This window comes from Rhinoraja longicauda, chromosome 28 (genome assembly GCF_053455715.1).
Source record: "Rhinoraja longicauda isolate Sanriku21f chromosome 28, sRhiLon1.1, whole genome shotgun sequence".
NCBI lineage: Eukaryota > Metazoa > Chordata > Chondrichthyes > Rajiformes > Arhynchobatidae > Rhinoraja > Rhinoraja longicauda.
In genome coordinates, this window is record NC_135980.1 from 30,816,717 (window position 1) to 30,836,335 (window position 19,619).

At 51.4% G+C, this 19,619-nt stretch overlaps 1 protein-coding gene across 2 annotated transcripts in view; it reads left to right on the forward strand.

The window, feature by feature from the left end:
• The window catches only part of arrdc2 (arrestin domain containing 2), a 29,942-nt gene extending 14,301 nt beyond the window's left edge, over positions 1–15,641 (forward strand). For both annotated transcript variants that reach the window (XM_078424303.1, XM_078424302.1), the window contains exons 2-8: positions 5,373–5,442; positions 6,345–6,492; positions 7,078–7,180; positions 8,310–8,563; positions 9,034–9,196; positions 10,719–10,882; positions 12,994–15,641. In XM_078424303.1, coding sequence (XP_078280429.1) covers positions 5,373–5,442; positions 6,345–6,492; positions 7,078–7,180; positions 8,310–8,563; positions 9,034–9,196; positions 10,719–10,882; positions 12,994–13,047 — 956 coding nt within the window. In that variant the 3' untranslated portion in view covers positions 13,048–15,641. The remainder of the gene's footprint in view (positions 1–5,372; positions 5,443–6,344; positions 6,493–7,077; positions 7,181–8,309; positions 8,564–9,033; positions 9,197–10,718; positions 10,883–12,993) is intronic.
• Positions 15,642–19,619: the final 3,978 nt, after the last annotated feature.

Sequence of the window (19,619 nt, forward strand, 5' to 3'; positions counted from 1 at the left end):
CCGGAGAACGGGGTAATGCTGTTTCCTCGTTCATTCTGAGCTCCCTTCTGAGATTTAAACTTCCAAAGACGGTGTACCTGTTGCCGCTGTTTCAACAGACACCTGTAAACACTGTTCCCCGCTTCCTTCCATTAGTCATGTTTCTGAATCTTTCCCATCCCTCCACCCCATCCAACTTGCTATCAAGTGCAGGTTATTTCCCCTGTTTAATTCGCTCGGCACCCCTAACCAACTTGGTGGGTTGGGGGTGAGGGGAACAGTTTGGAAGCATTTTGTAAAACTAGACCTCCACTGAGCTAATGTTTTGTATTCCATTGGTAAAAGACTGATTCATCTGAAGTGCAGATAAGTGTTTGAAGGGAGAGAGTTGGCAGTATTACGGGGAGACGATGGGGGAAGTGGGACTAGCCGGGCTGATCTTGCAAAGAGCCAGTATTGACTCAATGGGCCAAATGGTCTTCATCCATTTGGTGAAGAATGGATCCTATTTCTCCACTCTCGATTGGATGGATCCTATTAAAGAGGTGCAGATAGACACAAAATGCTGGAGTAACTCAGCAGGTCAGGCAGCATCTCTGGAGCGAAGGAATGGGTGACATTTCGGCTCGAGACCCTTCTTCAGACTGAAAGTCACGGGAAAGGGAAACGAGAGATATAGACCATGAAGTGGAGAGATATAGAACAAATGAATAAAAGATTGATTAAAAAAAAGTGCTGGAGTAACTCAGCAGGGCAGGCAGCATCTCTGGAGACAAGGAATGGGTGACGTTTCGGGTCGAGACCCTTCTTTTGGCATGCAGGTGTCAGGATGGTGCCTATCTAACCCCCTCGTCTCCATCTATCATTGCCACCACTTGCTTTTTGATCATGTGTGAGGTTGTGTGGAAACAGTACAGCTGTGAAAAATAGGTGGAATGAAAGGGCAGTTGTGGGAAGGGATGTGTGGTTTATTTGGAGCCCTTACTTGACACAAAGGGCTTGGTAGTAGATGTAAAGTTAGGGAGAGAAACAAACACAGGAAACTAGCCGTGTCTTTGTTTCTGCGTCAGAAAGGACTCTGTGGTCTTTGATCGCAACATTAATATAGGGTTTTATGTCTTGCTATTGTTTTGGAGACCTCTGCGTTCACGCCGTCTATAATGAGGTCATTGTGCAAGATTCCTAAACACTGCTGTGCTGCCCTGCCTGCTCTCTGAATTAAAGGAACTGTTGGACTTGGGGACGAGATTTCTTCCACGGGCCTCGCAGCCAAGTGGAATCTGATTCACTCTGTGTATGTATGTGGTGGGGGTGACCTTACGGCCCAGGATTGGTGAGAGAGTACAGCTTCTTGGTGGATTCAGTGGCATGTAAGGGCATGTCTCTTCCTGCCAGAGATGGGTGTTATTTTGTTTTGTTTAGTACTCATTGTGTAGACATTACTGGTGTAGGGGGAGAGTGGAACAGTCGCTTGTAACACACTCTGTCTGAAGTTTATTAAAGGGCTTGTGGTCTCGGCTAAAAACCACCCCATATGTAAAACCACCCCTGAACGAAACCAATCTTGATTCTGGAGCAATTTTCACTTTCCTTTCAGATCATTCAAAAGCATTTTAAAGCAAGTTTATATTTTTTGAGATTGTATTGTGGGTAAAGTAGCAGTTGATTTGCACAAAACCCACATCTCTGAAGCAGCAAGGCCCAGCGAAATTAGAGGAACAGCACCCCACATTTCGCTTGGGCGGTATGAATATTGACTTCTCTAACTTCAAGTAACCCTTGCTTTCCCTCTCTCTCCATCCCTCCCCCATCCCAGTTCGTCAACCAGTCTGGATGTCTCCCTGATTACATTTTATCTCCGTTTGCCTTGTTGTCACCTTCTCCTTGCTAACAATAATCTACTCTACACGTTCCTTGACCTTCATCTCTTATCTCTTTTGATGTCTCGTTTTGACATCTCGCCCTTCCTTATCTCCGTGTTTCCCCTCTCCCCAGAGTCTCATTCTGAAGAAGGGTCTTGACCCGAAACGTCACCCATTCCTTCTCTCCAGAGATGCTGCCTGTCCCGCTGAGTTACTCCAACTTTTTGTGACTATCTCCAGTGCAGTATTTTTTCATTGGGACTGTGCTTGAGTTTTTTTTACTGAGGTTGGAAGCCACAATCCTCTCATCCAAAAGACAGACCCTGGAAGTTTGATCTTTTCTTAAAGCAGAAACCTGTGAGGACTGAGATCAGATTATGGTGGGAAGGAACTGCAGACGCCGGTTTAAACCGAAGATAAACACAAAATGCTGGAGTAACTCAGCGGGTCAGGCAGCATCTGTGGATAGAAGGAATGGGACCCATTTGTACGTTCTCCCCGTGATCTGCGTGGGTTTTCTCCAGTTTCTTTCCACACTCCACAGACGTACAGGTTTGTAGGTTATTTGTCTTTGTTAGGTTGTAATGTGTAGGATAGTGAAAGTGTACGGGGTGATTGTTGGTTGGCGCGGACTTGGTGGGCCGAGAGGCCTGTTTCCACGCTGTATCTTTAAAGTCTAAAGTAAAGTGTCCATTGTAAAGTCTAATCTCCTTAAAGGAGTTCACAGGTAGGATAGGTTTAGAGGGAGATGGATCAAGTGCAGGCAGGAGGGAATGGTGTAGATGGGGCATGTTGGTTGGCGTTGGGCACAGGGAAAGGCTAACATCGGGCCTACTGCCCCAGACACTGAATCGCCTCCTGTTCCCATGTTCAACCAGTTGGTACAAAGGTAGTTATGACCACGAGCGCTCAACCTGACCTAACACAAGACACGGGAACAAGAATTTGCCTTTTGTGTCAAGTAATATCACAACCCTGGGTGATAGGACCCTGGGACAAACAGGAACTCGTTCTGAGATTTTGCCGCCTTACTGAAAGCACAAAAGGAGATCCTTGCTCTTCTTGACAACACAATCATCAATGCTGCTGCTGTTTTGTGCAGTGCCCCACACGCCTCTATTTTACCAGTCCTTTCATGTTCATTTTGACTCGGAATATATTTTGCCATCAGTCTGCATGTTGCCCAAGTTCTCTGTGCTCTCTCCTCTCTGGGTTGAGATCGTGATTTGTTACACTTTCTCCAGTGCCATTGAGTTCCTTGTCTCCCAGTAGCTTTCTTCCCCCCCCCCATCCCCCTCTTGAAGCTGAGGCAACCCTAAACCTACCAGTTTAAACCTAAACCATTCCTTCTCTCCCGAGATGCTGCCTGACCCGCTGAGTTACTCCAGCATTTTGTGGCTACCTTCGATTTAAACCAGCATCTGCAGTTTTTTCCTAAACCTTCGAGCGTCTAACTAAATACCCATCTATTTCACCCTCACCATTCCTACCCCTCACCATGTGATGATACGGCTGTGTGACCTGTTGCCATTCACCAGTTCCTCATTGCCAGGAGTTGTGACACATCTCAATAGGAGAGGGCATAGCTTGAAGGCGAGAGGGGCAAAGTTTCGGGGAGATGTGCGGGACGTTATTTTTTCCACACAGAGGGTGGTGGGTGCCTGGAACGTTCTGCCAGGGGCGGTGGTTGAGGCAGATTCCATAGTGGCTTTAGTTTATTAGTTTTAGAAATGCAGCACAGAAACAGGCCCTTTGGTCCAGGCTGACCAGTGATCCCCGCACGCTGACAGGCCCTTCGGTCCAGGCTGACCATCGATCCCCGCACGCTGACAGGCCCTTCGGTCCAGGCTGACCAGCGATCCCCGCACGCTAACTCTACGCCACACACACTAGGGATAACGTACAATTTTACCAAAGCCAATTAACCTAGAAACCTGTATGTCTTTGGAGTGTGGGAGGAAACCGGAGCACCCGGAGAAAACCCTGGCAGGTCTCAGGGGGAGAACGTACAAAGTCCTTACAGACAGCGCCCGTAGTCAGGATCGAACCCGGGTCTCTGACGTTGTATGGCAGCAACTCTACCGCTGCGCCACCGTGCCGCTCCAATACCAAGTGGTACTGAGAGACTTTTGGATAGATACATGTATCTGGATTACTTGCAGGCAGATAAGAGTTGGTCTTGGCATTTTGTTCGGCACAGACATTGTGGGCCGAAGGGCCTGTTCTTGTGCTGCACTGTTCTGCCTTCTATGGTCTATCTAAATGAAGCTCCTGAGACCAAGGCCACTTGGTTATTTTGGAGCCACTTGAGCAGAGGTCACTTGGCTGAACCCGGGCTTGTTAGGTCCACTGACTTTTAGCGCTGGTTGGCTTCATGCCCTGACCTTCACTCCCTGCGGAATGTAGGTGGTTAGCCTTCTGGAACGTTCCATCGGAGCTGACACATGGTCAGTCCTAAGGTCACCAACTTGCCAGCTTAAAAACAATTGTCCCATTTGCTAGTGGGGCTTGGATATTTAGAGACCTTCCCCGCGTTGAGGAAGTTTATTGTTTGGTTTCCAGAGAAAAAAATGGAGAAGGTGGAGCATTTTCATTTTCTTATACGCATTAGTCATCTTGCGGGAACAATCAACGAAGTGGATACGGCAGCATTTCCTGCAAAGAGCCTTGGGTTTGTTGGGGGAAAACCAGTGGGTTTTAAGTTCTAGGAGCAAGAATTAGACCATTCGGCCCATTGAGTCTACTTCACCATTCAATCACGGCTGATCTATCTTTCCCTCTCAACCCCATTCTCCTGCCTTCTCCCCATAACCCCTGTCACCCGAGCTGATATAATTGGCTCTTTGATGAGCAGAGGCATCAAGTTTGGTTATTGCCTGCTAGGAAGTTCTAATTTTCCTTGTCTCCAGTCTGCTTCCATGTCAAGGGGGTTGGGAGGGAGAGATAGATCAGAGCCATGATTGAACAGCAGAGTGGACTTGATGGGCCGAATGGCCTAATTCTGCTCCTATAACATATGAACTTATGTATATCTACAATTGAAACTATTCACTGGCAAGAAATAATGCCCATTATTGCTGTTATTCTTGTTGAATGTCTCAAAATATCTGTATTTCTTCGTGGCAGTGCTGTTGAGTATAGAATATGTCCCGCCCCCTCCCCTGACATCAGTCTGAAAAAGGGTCTCGACCCGAAACGTCACCATTCCCTTCTCTCCAGAGATGCTGCCTGACCCGCTGAGTTACTCCAGCATTTTGTGTCTTCTTTGAATTCAACCAGCATCTGCAGTTTTATTTCCCACACTGTTTCTGTATGATATGGTTTGTGTAAACAGCGTTGGTTTGGTTCATGTTGACTAGGTGCATGTGATGATATCAGGTGACATGCTCCTTTTTTAACATCGTGACCACTTTCCTCAGCTACCTCCACATGCTTGAGTTGATGTTTGTTAACTGGGTTCTCAACGCACCAGAACGCTGAGAGAGGAGGTGGCAAGCTGTTGTTTTGAAACTTTTCTTTCTTATTTTGCAGATGATGGAAATATCACCGTTCTTCAGGCTGGTCGCCACGAGTTTCCGTTCAGCTTCCAGCTCCCCGACGAGTGAGTATTCTCACGTTTTCTTCGCGTACACTTCTAGATCGCTGCGTGTGGATTCCGAGTTTCCCTTTTCTCCTGCATCTCGGTGTTGGTTTTCGCCAGTCGCATCTGGGTAATCTGGGATCAAGCTACAAACTCCAAAGCTACATAAGATAGAAAAAAAATAAGGGAGAGGCAGGGTGGTGCATCTCGGAGACCCGGGTTCGATCCTGACTGCGGGCGCTGTCTATACGGAGTTTGTACGTTCTCCCCGTGACCTGCGTGGGTTTTTTCTGGGTGCTCCGGTTTCCTCCCACACTCCAAAGACGTGCAGGTTTGTAGGCTAATTGGCTGCGGTAAAATTGTCCCTAGTGTGTGTAGGATATTGCTAGTTTGTGTACGGTGTGAGCGCTGGTCGGCACGGACTCGGTGGGACGAAGGGCCTGTTTCCACGCTGCATCTGAAGTCTGAAGAGAGATATATATCTTGGGATGCTGGTTAATTAAGTTTAGATTTTGAGCCTCGTTGGAAGAATGGACAACAAAGGAAGAATGGGCATCAGGGCACTCGGTCTAGGGCGGGGTGGGTGGGGCAAGTGGGATGGGTGGGGTGGAGCAATGTATTGGGTGTAGGTAGACACAAAAAGCTGGAGTAACTCAGCGGGACAGGCAGCATCTCTGGAGGGAAGGAGTGGGTGATGCTTCGGGTGGAGACCCTTCCTCAGAGTGTATTGGGTGTGGATGTTGTTCTGGTAAAGTGAAGGTTGTGTGGGGGTGGTGGCCGTTGGAAGAGATGTTTTCCCTCAGTTGGCGTTTCCATCACAGGAACCAAACTGTATGGGAGACATTTCCATGAACGTTGCTGCAAGTCGGGCAAGGATTTAATTTGTTTTTGACGCCTGAACTTTTGTCTTTCCCGCAACGCAGGAACCTCGTCACGTCGTTTGAAGGGAAGCACGGCAGCGTGCGGTACTGGGTCAAAGCCAAACTCCACCGGCCTTGGGCCACCGTGAAGAAAATCAAGCGAGAGTTCACCGTGATCGAACCCATTGACATCAACACACCTTCGCTGCTGGTGAGCAAAGCAGAGAACCCACAGCCACCATGTTGATGCACAAGGGCCCTCTGTCTGAAGGGGGCGGGATGCACAGGGTAGAGGCAGCTCCAGTCCACCACCCATCCAGCCAGACGCTGTGTGGAGCTGCAATGTCCGGCCCCAGGCTCCATCATCGAAGGAGGGAGGGCAGTGCGGGCTTCCTCCGGTTACTGTGGGCTTCCTCCGGGTGCTCCGGTTTCCTCCCAGGTCCCAGAGATGTGCGGGTTTGTCGGTTAGTTGCCTCGTAGATTCCCCCTCGTGTTTACGGAAAGTCGGGAACCGTAAAACTAGCGCAGACGTGTGATCGGTGGACGGCATGAACTCAGTGGGCTGAATGGTCCGCTTCCATGCTGTATCTCCAAACCAAACTCAGTCTGAAGAAGGGTCTCGACCCGAAACGTCGCCCATTCCTTCTCTCCCGAGATGCTGCCTGTCCCACTGTGTCACTCTGTGTCTATCTTTGGTAGAGAGAGTGGTTTAATGTACTGTGCGTGCGGATGATGGGGAGAATGGGCTGTTCACTTTCTCTGCCACTGACAATCCTCTCTCTCTTCATTCTGCTAGGCCCCACAGGCTGGTACTAAGGAGAGGCTGGCTCGTGTCTGGTACTGCAACCTTGGCCATCTGGCTCTGACAGCAAAGATTGACCGGAAAGGCTACACACCCGGTAAGAGGATTATCATCCATAGACAGACACAAAGTGCGGGAGAAACTCAGCAGGACAGGCAACATCTCTGGAGAGAAGGTATGGGTGACGTTTCAGGTCGGGACCCTTCTTCAGACTCGACCTGAAACATCACCCATTCCTTCTCTGCCTGAGATGCTGCCTGTCCCGCTGAGTTTCTCCAGCATTTTGTGCCTATCGTCGGTTTAAACCAGCGTCTGCAGTTCCTTCCTAAACAAGAGGATTATCCATTGTTGGTTTAACGTAGAAACATAGAAAATAGGTGCAGGAGGAGGCCATTCAGCCCTTCGAGCCAGCACTGCCATTCAGATGCAGCAAAAAGAACCTCGTTTTGTTTCGTAACAGCCCTGAGCGGGACTACAGCTCGAGTGAGCACGAGGGTGTGGGGGAACAGAGGCTGAGGGTGAAGGCTGGTTGCAGGAAGTGTTTCCGAGAGGCTTTTGATGACAGGAGAACTTTGCCTATCCATTCTAGCTATGGGGAGAGGTTGAGCAGGCGAGGAATTTACTCCCTGGAGCGCAGGAGGATGGTGGAGTGGAGGTCTAGACCGGGTAAATGCACAGAGCTTTTGCACCTGGAGTAGGTTAATCAAGAACCAGTGGGCATGGGTTTACAGGGAGAGGGGAATGACAACAGAAACCTGACAGGCAACATTCTCCACACCAAGGGTGGTGGGTGTTTGCAACGAGCTGCCAGGGCAGGTAGTGGAGGCAGGGACTCTCGAGGATGGGGGCATGAATCTTATAGAGGTGTATAAAATAATGAAGGGAGTCAATGGAGGTGGGTTGGATCCAATCCCCCGGTCTGCCACCCTGGAACATTCACCTTTGTGCAGGAAGGAACTGCAGATGCTGGTTTACACTGAAGATAGACACAAAATGCTGGAGTAACTCAGCGGGACAGGCAGCATCTTTGGAGATTGATTAGTGCGGGTGTCGGGGGTTATGGGGAGAAGGCAGGAGAATGGGGTTAGGAGGGAGAGATAGATCAGCCACGGTTGAATGGGGGAGTGGGCTTGATGGGCGGAGTGGCCTCGTTCTGCTCCTATCGCTGGTGAGTGGGCGGCGTTGTGGGTCAGGGCGCGCATGAACTCTTTGCTCTGCTGCCCCAGGTGAGGTGATCCCGATCTTCGCTGAGGTGGACAACTGCTGCTCGCGCACGGTGACTCCCAAGGCGGCCATCATCCAGATGCAGACCTTCATCGCCCGCGGCACCACGAAGCAGAAGAAGTCGGTGGTGGCCACGCTGCATGGCGAGGGCGTGGGCTCGAGGAAGAGGGCGACCTGGCACGGCCGACCCCTGAAGATCCCGCCCATCTCGCCCTCTCTCCAGTGCCGCGTGATCCGCGTGGACTACGCACTGCGGGTGAGTCTCATCTCCAAACTATAGTCCCTGGGTCAACCCTAGGGTCGCCAACTGTCCCGTATTAGTCGGGACATCCCGTATCTTGGGCTAAATTAGTTTGTCCCGTACGGGACCGGCCTTGTCCCGTATTAGTAGGGGTTGCCAACTTCCTCACTCCCACATACGGGACAAGGGTGACGTCACCGCCCCGCGCCCCACGTGACCTCACCCAACCAGCGGCCATGTGCTCCCGCTCCACCAATGACGGCCGCTCCACCAATTTGGGAGTGAGGAAGTTGGCAACCCTATTAATACGGGACAAGGGCGGTCCCGTACGGGACAAACTAATTTAGCCCAAAATACGGGACGTCCCGGTTAATACGGGACAGTTGGCAACTGTAAGTCCTGCCCGTGTTGGACTTTGAGGTCTGTTGGAAGTGTTTCCTTGGAGCTTTGTGTAATGGGAGAGTTTTGCCTTTGAACCGTGACAGGTTTACGTGGAGATCCCAGGAACGTCCAAGCTGTCGTTGGAGCTGCCGCTGGTGATCGGCACCATCCCGCTGCATCCGTTTGGGAGCCGCTCGTCCAGCGTGGGCAGCCAGTTCAGCATGGACATCGACTGGCTGCATCTCACCCTGCCGGAGAGACCGGAACGTGAGTACTTCACCGCGTACCTCCCGGCGCGAGCACCGGTCACGGGGAGACGCGTACCGGTCACGGGGAGACGGGTACCGGTCACGGGGAGACGCGTACCGGTCACGGGGAGTTGTGTACCGGTCACGGGGAGATGTGTACCGGTCATGGGGAGACGCGTACCGGTCACGGGGAGACGTGTACAGGTCATGGGGAGATGTGTACCGGTCACGGGGAGACGGGTACCGGTCACGGGGAGACGGGTACCGGTCACGGGGAGACGTGTACCGGTCACGGGGAGACGCGTACCGGTCACGGGGAGAAGTGTACCGGTCACGGGGAGACGGGTACCGGTCACGGGGAGACGCGTACCGGTCACGGGGAGATGTGTACCGGTCACGGGGAGACGTGTACAGGTCATGGGGAGACGTGTACCGGTCACGGGGAGACGGGTACCGGTCACGGGGAGACGGGTACCGGTCACGGGGAGACGTGTACCGGTCACGGGGAGACGTGTACAGGTCACGGGGAGATGTGTACCGGTCACGGGGAGACGGGTACCGGTCACGGGGAGACGGGTACCGGTCACGGGGAGACGTGTACCGGTCATGGGGAGACGTGTACCGGTCATGGGGAGACGTGTACCGGTCATGGGGAGACGGGTACCGGTCACGGGGAGACGCGTACAGGTCACGGGGAGACGCGTACAGGTCACGGGGAGACGCGTACAGGTCACGGGGAGACGCGTACAGGACACGGGGAGACGCGTACCGGTCACGGGGAGACGTGTACCGGTCACGGGGAGACGCGTACCGGTCACGGGGAGTTGTGTACCGGTCACGGGGAGTTGTGTACCGGTCACGGGGAGATGTGTACCGGTCACGGGGAGACGTGTACAGGTCACGGGGAGATGTGTACCGGTCACGGGGAGACGGGTACCGGTCACGGGGAGATGGGTACCGGTCACGGGGAGACGGTCACTGAGGTGTGTGCCTGTTTCCGTGCTGCACCTCTGAACTAAACTCCCCCCTCCTGCACATATCACCGCGCCAGTGCCTGTTCATCCTCGGTCAAATAGCTGAGCAACAAACCGTAGGGTGGCACGTTGGCGCAGCGGTAGAGTTGCTGCCTCACAGCGCCAGAGAGCAGGATTTGAGCCTGACTACGGGTGCTGCCTGTACAGAGCTTGTACATTCCCCTGCGTGCGTTGTCTCCGGGTGCTCCGGTTTCCTCCCACATTCCAAAGACGTGCAGGACTGTAGGTTAATTGGCTTCGTAACGGAAAAATAGTAAGTTGTCCCTAGTGTGTGTAGGATAGTGCGAGTGTACAGGATGATCGCTGGTCAATGTGGGCCGAAGGGCCTGCTTCCCCACTGTATCTATAAGGTAAATTAAGTCGGGTCCAACTTCTTGTCGCCCCAGAGTATCGGACCATGTGGGGGGGGAGCTTTATTCCTTTTGTGTGAGCTGTGTTGTTGTAAATGCATTAATTCCCACGCCTTCCCCTTGCTGTTGGTCTTGACGTGGTTGCTTTCCCTTGCAGCCCCTCCTGACTACTCTGAGGTGGTTTCTGAGGAAGAGGCCGGCCAGTCCGACCAGCGGCTCTCTGTTCCCGAGAGCGTGGAGGAGCGCAGGGGGATGTTGGAGCACCCCTTCTTTGTCTACGTGCAGGAGTTCCGAAACCGCCCTCCGCCCATTTACTCTGAGGTGAGGCCGGCCTGGCCTTGCAAGCCAGCGCACACATTGCAAGCCGTCCATCGGGCATGCGTACATATGTCATAGGAGTAGAATCAGGCCATTCGGCCCATCAGGTGTACTCCGCCATTCAATCACGGCTGATCTATCTCTCCCTCCTAACCCCATTCTCCTGCCTTCTCCCCATAACCCCTGACACCCGCACTAATCAAGAATCTATCTCTGCCTTAAAAATATCCACTGACTTGGCCTCCATAGCCTTCTGTGGCAAAGAATTCCACAGATTCACCACCCTCTGACTAAAGAAATTCCTCCTCGTCTCCTTCCTAAAGGAACATCCTTTAATTGTAAGGCTGTGACCTCTGGTCCTAGACTCTCCCACTAGTGGAAACATCCTCTCCACGTCCGCTCCATTGACTGAGGAAGGCCAATGATTCTCCTAGAATCCCGACTGTCTGATAATGAAAGCCTCGCTGGTGGGACTGTCGTTATTGACCGAACCTCTTCTCAATCTTGGTGTTCTAACCGAGCGCCCCCCCCCCCTCGGCCTTCCCTGCACAGTTGAAGCAGGTCCAGGCAGTTCTGTTTTTCCAACGTCACTATTGCGCAGGTAGCGATGCCAACTTCCTCACTCCCAAATAAGTCAAGTCAAGTCAAGTCAATTTTATTTGTATAGCACATTTAAAAACAACCCACGTTGACCAAAGTGCTGTACATTTGATTAGGTTCCAATAGAAAAAAAATGAAAACATACAGTAGCACGCAAACAGTTCACAGCGCCTCCTCAATGAGCCTCAAACGCTAGGGAGTAGAAATATGTTTTGAGCCTGGACTTAAAGGAGTCGATGGAGGGGGCAGTTCTGATGGGGAGACAAAGGGTGACTTCACTGCCCCGCGCCCCACGTGACCTCACCCAGCCAGCGGCCACGTGCTCCCGGCCCGGGCGGCAGCCATTGGTGGAGCGGAAGCACGTGGCCGCTGGCTGGGTGAGGTCACATGGGGCCTTACTAATACGGGACAAACCAATTTAGCCCAATATACGGAATGTCCCGGCTAATACGGGACAGTTGGCGACCCTGCGTGCAAGGCGGTCTGGATTGACCTGGGGCGGGGGCAGCCATCTCCCTTGGCTATTTGTGTTTCGTTCTCAAACTACGTCTGGCAATACTGTCGCAAATCCGAGGAAATGACTCCAGCGAACACCCTCGGGGCAAGAGTTGAGCAACGTCTCTCTCCACAATAACCCACGACAGCGAGGCCAACCCCCTTAACTCTGTTTCCGTCGTGTTCATGAATGATCCCGCTTTTACCCTCGCTAATTAAGAGTTCATTGCTATGGAAGGCGTGCAGCGTAGGTTTACTAGATTAATTCCCAGAATGGCGGGACTATCATATGTTGAAAGACTGGAGTGACTAGGCTTGTATACACTGGAATTTAGAAGGATGAGAGGAGACCTTATCGAAACGTATAAGATTATTAAGGGGTTGAACACGTTAGAGGCAGGAAACATGTTCCCAATGTTGGGGGAGTCCAGAACCAGGGGCCACAGTTTAAGAATAAGGGGTAGGCCATTTAGAACTGAGATGAGGAAAGACTTTTTCAGTCAGAGAGTTGTGAATCTGTGGAATTCTCTGCCTCAGAAGGCAGTGGAGGCCAATTCTCTGAATGCATTCAAGAGAGAGCTAGATAGAGCTCTTAAGGATAGCGGAGTCAGAGGGTATGGGGAGAAAGCAGGAACGGGGTACTGATTGAGAATATGATCACATTGAATGGCGGTGCTGGCTCGAAGGGCCGAATGGCCTCCTCCTGCACCTATTGTCTACTGTCTGTTATCAAGAACGCTGTTGCCTTGACATGAAATGGAAATCCAGAGCAATCCATCCGTTGTTCTGGGTGAGGTCTAACCGAGTTATTGTCGGGTCAACATCGAGCTGCCTTTCTTGGAAAGTTACACTGATGTGCATGCCTTGCTATTTTTAGTGAGCTGCTGCCAACCTGCATTGCGGCTTGTCATCGGCCTACACCGACCGCCCCACCCTGTTGTGAATTGCTGGCGGCTCTCAGGCACCTTTACTCACCTTGCTGCGCTCTTCCTCCTCCCCCCCACCCCCCCCCCCTCCAGATCGACCCGCACCCCCAGAGGTCAGAGATGCGTCGCAGATGTATGACCTGCTGAAGACTTCTCCGTACAACTCTGGGCGGAAAAAGAATCAAAGCAGAAGAGAGATTTAACACCCACCCTCAGAGCCTCGGCACCTTGAGTGGTCACGCGAGACACCGCTGTGTGAAGGTGAACTGGGCAGCCCTGGAGAGGGAGGACAGCATGACCTTCTGACCACTGGATACGCTGCAAGGCTGATTCTGGATCACCTTTGCCTCTTGCTGTGCTGTTTGTAATCTTCTGTCGGCGTTCTGCCTTGCTGAGCTTGGCGTCTTGTGGAGTGGTTCTGTACCACGGGGAGGGGATGAGTGGAGGTCAGAGTTGGCCATTTGTAGCCCTGAAGCTGGCAAGCCCTCTGTCCTGGCCACTAGCTTGTGTTGCCAATCTTTACCAATAGGGAACTGGCGCTTGGCCAGTCTTGCAAACATGGGGTGGAGGGCTATCAGGGAGCATGGGGGAGTGGGCAGAAGGGATGTCTACCTGTCAGCCTCGGACAGCTGGGGAGCTACCACCATGAAGGTGTGGTTCTGCAAACTTGCAGAGGGACGAGAGAAATGCTGAGACCATCCCAATGGAGATGCAGTGGTGTTGCTGGACTAATGCCGTCCAACATTGTCTCCCTGCTCTGTGGGCACCATGTGCCTGTCCTCACACAGCAACTGGTTAGGATGCATGGACTGTTCCATAGGCTGGGGACAGGTGCCCACTCCTGGCTGGCACTGTCACGGTCAGAGAGAGGCCTCCAGTGGCAGAGCAGGGTTTTAAAGAAAGGGATTTTCTTTTTAAAAACACGTGCCAGCTGTTCTTCCATCTCATCCCTTGACCCTACCACCCGGTCCAAATTCCAAGAATGCCAGCGCTGTCTGATGTGCAATATTGGACTGCTTGAACTGAGGAATAATATTCTGTAAAGCTGACTTCTTGATCTGTAGTATTTTATATTTAGGTTGCTCCTTGCGTTTAAAAATGAAAGGTGCACAAAGTAGTCAATGGAGTGGGTCGACAATGTGCGGGAACAGTGAGATTAGATGCTGTTACTGAGATGGGGCTTTGAGAGAGGGAGATGCAAGAAGCTGGAGTAACCCAGCGGGTCAGGCAGCATCTCTGGAGTAAAGGAATAGGTGATGGTTTTGGGTCGAGACCCTTCGAGAGGAATTTGATCAGTGAGATGGGGTCTAAAAGGAGAGGGAAAGGGTGGAGGGCCAAAGGTTTGGAGAGGAATTCTAGAGAGTAAGATGAGGAGAGTTGCAGGTTAAACTAATCAGTCTGAAGAAGGGTCTTGACCCGAAATGTCACCCGTTACTTCTCTCCAGAGATGCTGCCTGTCCCGCTGAGTTACTCCAGCATTTTGTGTTTATCTACAGGTTAAAGTTGTGGCGGTTGAGTGGTTGCTAAACGTTGTTGGGCTAGCTTCACAGTGTGATCTGCTAAGCCAGTCATTTAGTTTCTCTGTAGCAGTTAATCCTTTACATGGGCCTTCACTGTAAATTCCGTCATGCAGATTATAAAAGGAAAGGCAGTTGACTATCTCCATACTGGAGCTGTGCCTGTAATAGGGTTGCCTAGGGGACAAAGGTAACGTCACCGCCCCGCGCCCCACGCGACCTCACCCAGCGGCCACGTGCTCCCGCTCCACCAATGGCAAACTCCCGGGCCGGGAGTCGGGTTGGTACGCTACCTCCGTTAGGCGGCACCCAGCCCTCCGGGCCTAGAGCGGCCCCCTGGCCTACAGTGTCCGGGCCTACAGCGGCCCCCGGGCCTACAGCAGCCCCCGGGCCTACAGCGGCCCCCGGGCCTACAGTGTCCGGGCCTACAGCGGCGCTCGGGCCTACAGTGTCTGGGCCTACAGCGGCCCCCGGGCCTACAGTGTCCGGGCCTACAGCAGCCCCTGGCTTAATACAGGACAAGGGCAAACCAATTTAGCCCAATATATGGGATGTCCCGGCTAATAAGGGACAGTGGGCAACCCTCACCTATAACCAGCTGTTGCCTCTGACAAGTTCTCCAGCCTTATAAACAGGAGAGCTTTGTGCATATCCATTCAGTGACTTACTGATGAATATCCATCTCTGATTTTTGATCTATACCTTGCCTGTCATGTTTTAAATTTTTTTAATTTTTTTAATTGATTCTTAGCTAATGTAATTACAAGGTGGGCTGGTGGCTTGCTGCCTAGTGTGGTAAAAGCTGTTTAAGATTACCAGCCATCCATAATTGTAAAAAAATAATAAGTTGCCAGCAAACTGCTAAATACTCGAGTAATGTCCAGGGTGCATTTATATTGAGATTTATTTTGTATTTCTTCGAAGATTAGTTGAGATAATGGTGGAGGTCAGCTGACCGTCATCCAATTAGGATTTTCCAATTGGTTGAGACGAGGAGAGAGAGAGGGAGAGAGAGAGGGAGAGGGAGAGGGAGAGGGAGAGGGAGAGAGGGAGAGAGAGAGAGGGGGAGAGACAAGAAATCAAGTGTTAAGCTACAGGAATAATGCCAACTAGAATTGGCAATTGCTTAGTTTGAAGGAGATGTTTCCAGTTTTTGTAAGGAAGATTGAGAATATATCTTCCATTTTGTGTAACAAATCTATGATACTTTTCAAACTGTTAAAATCTTTGTAAAAATATATATTTTTGTATCTTTTTCTTTACAATAAAATATTTCTAAATATTGCTCTTATGATAGTGTCATATTCTTTTCTCTCTTGATTTCTGACATCGTGTTGGTGCGGCACGGTGGCGCAGCGGTAGAGTTGCTGCCTCACAGCCCCAGAGACCCAGGTTCTATCCTGACTACGGGCGCTGTCTGTACGGAGGTTTATGCGCTCTCCCCGTGACCCACGTGGGTTTCCCCTGGGTGCTCTACTCTCCCCCCACACTCTGAAGACGTACAAGTTTGTAGGTTAATTGGCTTTGGTGAAAATTGTAAATGGTCTCGAGTGTGTTTAGGATAGTGTTAGTTTGTGGGGAACGGTGGTTGTTGTCGACTCGTTGGGCCTGTTTCAGAGCTGTATCTGTAAACTAAACTAAATTAAATTAAACTAACCAGATGGGAAGAATACCTGGAGGCTTCCTTCACTGGCCAGTTGGGACAAATTGTCCAGAATCAAGGGATATGGGGAGAAAGCAGGAACGGGGTACTGATTGTGGATGATCAGCCATGATCACGTTGAATGGTGGTGCTGGCTCGAAGGGCTGAATGGCCTCCTCCTGCACCTATTGTCTATGTTTCTATCACCCATGTTTGGTGAGGTCCTGACCTTCAGCAGATATGGTCTTCACACTGGGAAGGGTCTCGGTTTTCGACAAGGGGATGATTGGCATCTCGTCGGGCTTGATGAGCTTGCTGATCCAAGCACACAAGACTTCCCGTGCCCATTTCACCTTCCCGACAGTACTGTTGGGAAGCACGAGAATGGTTCCAATCGTGGCTGTATTCATGCAACACATTCCACTGGCCCGGATCACTGGGACTCTCACAGACTCGAGAGCTGGGTAAAATGGCAGCAATAACTCACTACCTCAACAATCGACCACAATAACAAGAAGCAGCTCATCATTCACCCAGTGAGTGAGTGGATGACTGATCGGTGACCCAAGTCTGGTTTAACTGTCTTCCTTGGAGTTTGGCATTCAGGCCCGGGTTCCATCCTGACTACGGGTGCTGTCTGAACGGAGTTTGTACGTTCTCCCCGTGACCTGCGTGAGATCTTTGGTTTCCTCCCACACTCCAAAGATGTACAGGTTTGTAGGTTAATTGGCTTGGTAAATGTAAAAATTGTCCCTAGTGGGTATAGGATAGTGTTAACGTGCGGGGATCGCTGGACGGTGCGGACCCGGTGGGCCGAAAGGGCTAGTTTCCTCTAAACTAAACTAAACGGGATTGCTAATTTTGATTTTTAAATTTGCACCTATTTCATTCTGTGCACATACCATTCCTGGGCAACATCACAACGCCAAGAAAATGCCTCAGTAACTCGTATAAGTAACTGCCTGAGGAATCATAGAGTGATACAGTGTGGAAACGGGCCCTTCGGCCCAACTTGCCCATGCCGACCAACATGCCCCATCTACACTCGTCCCACCTGCCTGCACTTGGCCCATATCCCTCCAAACCTGTCCTATCCATGTACCTGTCTTAAGTGTTTCTTAAACGCTGGGATAGTACCTAAAACTCTGCCACAGCACCGAAACAATTGCGACAACATTGCAACCAGGGTTGCCAACTTTCTCGCTCCCAAATTACGAGGCAAGGTGACGTCACCGCCCCGCGCCCCATGTGACCTCGCCCAGCCAGCGGGCCACGTGCTTCTGCTCCATCAATGGCGGCCGCCCGGGCCGGGAGCACGTGGCCGCTGGCTGGGTGAGGTCACGCTTTGTCCCTTATTTGGGAGCGAGGAAGTTGGCAACCCTACTAATGCAGGACAAGGGTGGTCGTCCCGTACGGGACAAACTAACTTAGCCCAATATACGGGATGACCCGGTTAATGCGGGACAGTTGGCAACCCTAGTTGCAACAGCACAATAGACAATAGGTGCAGGAGGAGGCCATTCAGCCCTTTGAGCCAGCACCGCCATTCAATGTGATCATGGCTGATCATTCTCAATCAGTACCTCGTTCCTGCCTTCTCCCCATACCCCCTGACTCCGCTATCCTTAAGAGCTCTATCTAGCTCTCTCTTGAATGCATTCTGAGAATTGGCCTCCACTGCCCTCTGAGGCAGAGAATTCTACCCTCTCCTTCAACACCCTCCTCATCGGACAATGCGTTTGGTGCTTTGCCTCCGATGATGCTTTGTGCCACTGACTGCTTTGCGCAGTGCTCCTGTGCAGATCCGCGGCAGGTTAGGCTGCACCAGTGCAGTTGCAGATCGGTGCAGCCATGTTTGCGGTTTTTTTAATACATAACCAAAAATAATTTATTCAATTATTCACAATAATACGTACAAACATAAGCGATCCAAAGCAAAACCCATCACCACAGCACAAAGTAAAACAAATATCCTCAAATAACTATTACCCCATTCCTTGTCCAGGATGCATTCCGCCCCCAAGCGGTCCCCAGGGCCCCCTTGGGCAGCGTGTGGCCCCTCTCCAACACCACCCGGGCACGGACGGACGTAACCCCGGAAAAGGGGCAGGCAGCCGGCTCAGGCAGAGCCCTCTTCCGGCTGGCACCGTGACTCGCGGACGTCCAGCTTGGCCAGGCCCAGGAGCTACCCAACCCAACCAGGACATCTTCAGCCCCACCACCCTCCTCCCCTACGCTCAGGGTGTCCACAGATGAGGGCGGTGGGTGTGAAGTGCAGCCAGAAGGCAAGGAGCAGCCCCTGTAGATATTGGAACAGGGGCTGCAACCTCACGCACTCCATGTGCACACGGAACACAGACTCTTCCAGCCTGCAAGAGTGGCAGGCCGCTGGCTAGTCTGTGAACCGACTGCGAGAGGAATAGGTTGCAGGGGACTCCTAGAACATGATGGCTTGTTTGTGTTGTGCTCATCCCATGTCCCTGGTGCTGACATCAGGACTTGGCCTCCGCTCAAGTCTGACAGACACTAACTACTTCTAGACTAACTGCTTGTATAATGCATTCCGCCGGCCTTTAATTTCATCCCATGATTCCTACAGCTGCCCAGTGTGCTGTTAGCTTGTCCCTAACTGCCCGGCCCACCCCCCCCCCCCCCCACACCCTGTTTATGAACCAGGATTCCTGGAAGCTGCCATGCTTTTCTGAGAAAGTCAACAACTTGCAGCGCTCCAGTCTGCTGTCGGCGACTTGTAGGAGATGTTTCCCAGTGGGGTGATGGTCGGGAACGGCTGCAGCAAGTGGTCAAGTCAAGTCAAGTTAATTTTATTTGTATAGCACATGTAAAAACAACCCACGTTGACCAAAGTGGCTGTACATCAGTTCAGGTACTAAGAACGAATATACAATGGCACACAAACATAACAGCACATTACAGGCCAGAAGTGGTAGATGGGGGGGGGAGAAGGAAGGGAAAAGGGGGGTGAAGGAAGCTGGGGAAGGGGTAGGAAACAAATGGGGGGGGGGAGGGAACATTGATTTGGTTACCTGCCAAACATCACCAGTATTCCCCCCCCCCCCCCTCCCCACCTCAGTCCACCACCTCTTAGATTCCAGCCGATGTTCCTCCAAAGGGATGTTCCCTTATCAAGTATCTGTACACTCACTGTAAATGGCCCGACTGTTATCACGTCTAGTCTTTCCGCTGACTGGATAGCACGCAGATAAAGTTTTTCATTGTGCCTCGGTACACATGACAATAAGCTACACTGAGCTGCACTGCGATGAGTCCTCTCTCAGGCATTTCTCGAGCCAAGTGGACACAGCTGAAAGCCCAAAGCTGAAAGCTGATTCCTCTCCTATCTGTTTTTTAAAAATATATTATTTACAATCCCACTCAAATTTGACATGGATTGAGTAATTTCCTGCCCTGGTACATTCTGTTTATGTTCCTGGAGTGCTGCTATGGGACAGAAAGTACTTCACCTGGGAGGTTTTTAACACTAAGTGAAGATCCTTCAGCACCAGAATTTAAAAAAATAATACTTTTTATTTTTTATTAAT